The 6,097-nt window shown below is 37.2% G+C and overlaps 1 protein-coding gene across 1 annotated transcript; it reads right to left on the bottom strand.

Annotated features, from left to right (window-relative positions):
* Positions 1-2,393: 2,393 nt before the first annotated feature.
* On the bottom strand, positions 2,394-3,268 carry LOC104420668 (LOB domain-containing protein 27). Its single transcript, XM_010032467.3, has 2 exons — positions 2,597-3,268; positions 2,394-2,502 (listed from the first exon to the last, which is right to left on the bottom strand). Exons 1-2 carry the CDS (start codon positions 3,247-3,249, stop codon positions 2,394-2,396), a joined length of 762 nt encoding a protein of 253 aa, XP_010030769.1. The 5' UTR covers positions 3,250-3,268.
* Positions 3,269-6,097: the final 2,829 nt, after the last annotated feature.

Here is a 6,097-nt window from a genome sequence, read left to right on the forward strand (position 1 = left end):
GCTAAAAACATCAAGACAATGATATGATCATCCACTAAACCTCACTAAATCTATCAAATAATTTGGACAATAAAGATTTTATAGGGAAAATATTCAGATCTTTATTTCAAAACTATACTTGAAACACATGAATAGAAGTTTTTATATTTTTATTTAGCGGTCAAGCGGTGTCTCTACTCACTTTTCGCGCATCTCTGTGGTCCACTTCCTTGGACGATCTTGAAGCACATTTTTCACATTGGCCCACCTCCTCGGACGGTCTTGGAGCACATTACCCACATTGGATTGAAGCATTCAAGATGTGCTCTCGTAGTGCTCCCAAAAGAACTTTAATCATGACCACTATGAGAGAAGTAAACCTTTTTGTCATCCAAACAAAAAACCTTTATAGGCAATGTAGAATGCTTTTAACACATTGCTCCATGCTTTCTACATAAAATAATATACCATATGTCAAATTACATAAAGTTACTATCTTTTGTATAAATGGACATCATTAATGCATGTGAACATCCTCTGAATTCTAATCTTGCACGCAAGCCAACATGGTTGGATCCATGTGACATGAGAAGGGTTCAGAAACATTGTATTTTTTATACCACTTACTTTTGTGATTAATGTATTCTAAAAAATCCTTTGACATTATTTTTATTGGGCTTATTAATTTGGATATAACTCCCAGCAACAAGCTAAATTCACTATAGATTTTTTTTAGATTTTTAATTTATTAGCCACGTAAGGAGACAACAGAAGTCAACTTTTTAATTAGTTATTGAACAAGTATCAACCAAAATGTTTAGTGACGTACCTATATATGGATTCATCACAAATGATAATATTTTTTAGTATTAAAAAAAAGGATGTAGAAATGTTGCACCTTTATGCTAATAACATTCACCAAGTAATGCAAGTCGAAGCTAAATCTTGATTTCTTATTGTTCTATACATCTAATCAGACATTTACACTCAATCCCATTTTAGAACATTACAAATCATAGAAAATAAATTCTAAAATGTCCTCGTGCATATAACCCATAGCACAAGATTTTATCACTTTAAAATGAAAAAGAACTTAATATCCCAGAATTAGGTACGATGAGCATAAGCAAAAACGTTTTTATTTTTTGGGCCTTAAAGTAGATTTTTTTTTTTTGGTCGGTGCCTTAAAGTAGATTGGATAATCAGAAAATGGAATTATAACATAGCATGAAAGCGTTAAAAAGCAATCAACAGTAAGAAAATAGAATTTGTTTAACATTTAATCTACGACTAATCTTACTTAGAATTTGTTAAATTCACGCATTTTCCTCGCGGGCTGCCACATGGATTGATACCTGTTCTTCTTGGCGATAAAGTAGGCTCATTTGAGTTAGAAGCTGTAAGTAGTAGTTCTTTGGGATTAAATGCCCCTGTCTGGAAAAAGTGAAATAAACATATTGTTGATAGCACTTTGAGAAGAGAAAGGTAAGTGATCTCCGAAGAAAAAAACATTTTGTTTGCATTATATTACAAACAAATAAATTATAATAGTGCATTTAATTGTTTATACAGTAATAAATCTTTAATACATTCAAATAAGAGTTAATACTATCAAAATTTCCAAACTGATATTTCTATGAGATGTTTACCCAAATCTAATGTTCAACTCATTAAAAATCCCAAATTCTTATCACATAACATATTTATCTCAAATTAATTTTTATCTAAAAAATCACAAACTGATACCCAATGACATATGTACCAAAAACTATGTTTGCCCCATATGTGTATGAATCATGGAAATCCATGTGTGTTGATAAGTATGCATTTTGACAAATGGTAATTTGGGTAAGGATACCGGTTTGATGACACTTGTGCATTTTAATAGTGGAGTAAAATTGGGTAAGGTGTATTAGTGGAGATTCTTCGCTGACACAAAAATTAATTTTGGTAATTGTGTCCGGACACACTTTAGGATTTTCATGCTACAAAAGGTAAATGTGTCAATGGGCATGGTTTGGATTAATGGTGACGAAGTTCAAGATGAAATCATTATATAATGAAATATTTGTACAGCATTTTATATTGTTGCACCATATTATACTTAAGTGCAATTTAAATAACTAAATTTTCGAATTCACGCAGCACACGGATCTTTGACCAGTGCTTACAAGAGATTGTGCTAATAAAGGGACAACACAGAGTATAACCTTTACAAGGGACAACGGACTGAAATAACGATGTTCCTTATTTTTCCAACCATCAACATCTCTTATTTTTAATATGTCGAAAGCGAAGACTTTTCTTGATGAGTTTCGCTTGTCAAAGCAAAATTGGAAGAAAAAAAATTAAAAATAAGACGAAATGGAAAGAAAGGAAAAAATAAAATAATGAAATTTCGGCCACTAATGAGCTTATCTGACACTCTTTAGGCTGAATCCTGCGGCTGCATTCTTCAGATCATTGCGCGAGGCGTGTTCGATGGAATGCGTCATGTTCTTGAACGAGAACGACGATTCCGTGCTGCATTTGAGACAAGATCAAGCGCATCAAAACTCGATACATATGAACAGAAGCGTAACACTATCGTCGGTCAGTCCCGTGTTTTCGACACTACCTCGACTCCTCCTTATCGATCGTGATCGTGTCAAATGGCACGTCCTCATAGCTGAACACGTCCGCACCATAATTCATTAGAAGTTCAGGTAATGAAGCCAGGTTCGGCTGAGCCGCCCCGACGTGACTAGTGTTCTCGGGCTCATAATTATATGGTTGCTGAGACATTATAGATTGTTTAGTACTTTCCCCGTTCACGAAAACGCCCGGGAAAGATTGTCGGGTCGGGACGGCGTCTGCGTGGACGTTCCCCAATTGCAGTTCGGGTGGAGGAGGATAGTGAGAGGGTGAGGCGGAGGCCGAGACTTGGTCCCGGCACATGGCGATCTGCGTGTTGACGTGCTGGAGCTCCTCGGTCACCTGGTGCAGCTGGCAGAGGAGGCGGCGGATGTACCAGCAGCAGCCGTGGACGGGGTACTGCGCGCGCATGTTGGACTCGAAGATGACCGACTGCATCGCCTCCTGCTTGAGGTCCGGCGGGGCCTGCTTGAGGATCTTGGTGATGTTGCTGACGCCGAAGAGGCGGTGCGCGTTCTGGAACATCTTCGGCTGGTCGGCCGGGAAGTAGGGGGCGAGGGGGCACTCCTTGTGGCACTTCCGCCGCTGGAACTTGCAGACCGCGCACGCCTGGCTCGTCCCTCCTTTGATCGTCATGTTTCGTTCCAGCTCATTCCCATCAGGGAGCGGGAGAGGGAGAAAGGGAGGCGGAGGCGGAGGTGGAGGAGGAGAAAAATGGATCTCGAGAGGATTTTCAAGACTGTTGGAGATGGGAAGAGTTCATCAGATATCTTTGCTGGATCGAAACTGTAGATCGGGGGGAGTTTTTTCCACTGGGGACTTGGTAAAAATTTTGAATCCTATTAAAGTGGGAGATTTTTTTTTTGAAACTTGGAGTTATCTCCTTCTTGAGCGTGTAGAATTTGCACGTGTTTTAAAATTTAAATTCAAATTTCATTCGGGTAAAAGAACATAGAATGGCATGAGCAATTCGGGCAATTTTTTACATTAACAGTTTAATTATAACGACCAAAATCAGTAAAAAAATCAAGAGGGGATGATGTATATTATAATGTTTTTCTCGACTGAAATTATGTCCTATTTATCTGAATAAAATAAAACTGAAGATCAGATAAAATAAAGGCATCATTAGTCAATTATTTGTAATTTTTTTTTGTCCGCATTTGATTTATAATTTTGAATGTAGCTTATATCGATCTGTGAGCAGTTACCTAATATATCTGGGAGCAGTTATTGAATAAAAACACGCGTCCATCTCTCAGCATTTTGCCGGTTCTTACCTAAGTAAATAAGGCCTGGGTTTTTTTTTATCTCACTGACAGCAACATGCGTTGAATCAAGACATGAAATTCCAGACGAACTAGAGATAACGTTTAATGTAATCATGCGATGATCGAAATCCTTGTAGCTGAAACTAGTTGATCGAGATCTCACTCCGCGTGTGGGATTAGATCAGTCATCGTCGGTGTCATTTTGATGCACTTAACTAATCCTTATGCTCGCAAGCAACTAGAGAAAGTGTTTACGTAAGATTTGCAGGCGGTGATTATAGATAGGGATAGTGACGCAAATATTCTTGAAGTTTTACCCAATATATAATTTGGATTCTGAATCTTTAATTTGTTTAATGTGGCTCATAAACTTTACCCTAATATTTAATGTGATTCCTAACCTTTTAATTTATTTAATGCAGTCCCTAAACTTTTAGTACGTGTCCAATTCGGTCCCAAACTATATGGAAATGTTTCATAGTATCCTTCAATTAATTCAAATTTAGAGACAATATTAAATATTTTTATATAGTGTAGGGATTAAATTGAACACGTACCAAAGGTTTAATGATTACATTAAAAAATTTAAGAGTTCAAGAATTATACTGAACAAATTAAAGTTCAAGGATTACATTACAAATTTAGTTAAAGTTAGGAATCATTTGTATCAGTTTTTCTTACAAATACAGCGTGCAAAAGTGTCAACGCATGTACATTCAACATGATAAAGAACTTGTTGGGCGATGCAAGAGTATTCTTTATGCAATCGGCCATGAATTGAAACTCGTCTACCAATGGAGTGAATTTAGTTACCAAAATTAAAAAGTGTATAAAGTGTTTGCACTTGGACCTCACTTGAGTGACATAAAAATAATAGAAAATCGTCCATCAAAACCTTAACGAATCATAATATGTCACATTGGTGCAAATTAGGAGTTTTTGATATCACAATAAAAAGTTTAAGGCAAATATGCTATAATGGGTATATTTTGGGGCTTTTGTTGTGAAAAAGAAGAAGTCCAAGGTACATTTATCATAATAAATTTTAATTGTGATTTCTTCTGGCATTTTCCACAAAAAAAATAAAAAATACATTTCCTCAACAACTTGTCAAACTAAAAGTGGGAGATGAGACTTATCCCGTTCACAAAAAAAGGTATATTTTAAAAGGCAAAAAGAAACTGACAAAAAAAAAAGGCAAAAAGAAAAAGTAGAAAGAGATTGATTTGGAACTTTCGATAACTTATACAACAAGGCGAGTTCCAAGTAAATCGCACCTGGTTCCACACTTTATTCTAAACCTTAATACTAGGAGTATTCGCGCAATACCTATGGAATACACGTGGTAATAACTTATAACGCACCAATCAAAAGGTGTAAATCCTAAAGGCAATGGTAGGGACTGAATCAAAAAGAAGTCACCAGTGAAAAGCCGTGGGTAGACCCAAAAGACAAAAACGAGAAACAGATCGATTTCGATGTTGATTTTGAAACCTATGTCCCCCTAGAACATTGCTAGCACTAGCGGGCATGATATGACACGTCAAGAACAGAGGTGGTCCAATCCCCAGTCCAATAAAAATCTCAGTCTCTCCTAGCCGCACGTACAACAGGAACGCGTCAAGCGACTTGGAATCTAACTTCAATCCTGATGCACGTCGGCAGTTGTTCTCCAGACTTACGAAGTCGATCATTGGTCGTCAACTCCGACGTGTCGTCTGCGATTTAGCGGATCGTTGCTCCCGGATTGCGGTCGTCAACGCCTTCTTCTCCATCGGGTCCCCACTCCCCACTCCCCACTCCCCACTCAAGCCCCACTTGCACGTTTCTATTAATATAAGAAAACGAGATTCCGATGGCGGGCCCTCCTTAAAGGGAAGGAACAAAAAGGAATAGAAAAAATGATTAAAAAAAAAACAAAGACGCTCTAGGTTAGTAGGAACAGACATTCCCAGAGAGATACGTGAATCCCAGGGTTTATGGTAAAGCATTGTTTATTGTTGTCAAATTGGCCGATCAATTCTTCGGTTGCGCTCACTTTTTACCAAAAGCCATTAAGAAGAATACATTTCAGCTTACTTTACTTAGGTATAAAGAAAGGGCGCATTTATGGGACTTTTGAGAAAATAAAAACTCTAGATTAAAGGAATTTTATTTTTTGACACGCAAAAAACCAACTTTGATTTAAATGATGTTTGGAGAAAAGTAGATCA

This window comes from Eucalyptus grandis, chromosome 9 (genome assembly GCF_016545825.1).
Source record: "Eucalyptus grandis isolate ANBG69807.140 chromosome 9, ASM1654582v1, whole genome shotgun sequence".
NCBI lineage: Eukaryota > Viridiplantae > Streptophyta > Magnoliopsida > Myrtales > Myrtaceae > Eucalyptus > Eucalyptus grandis.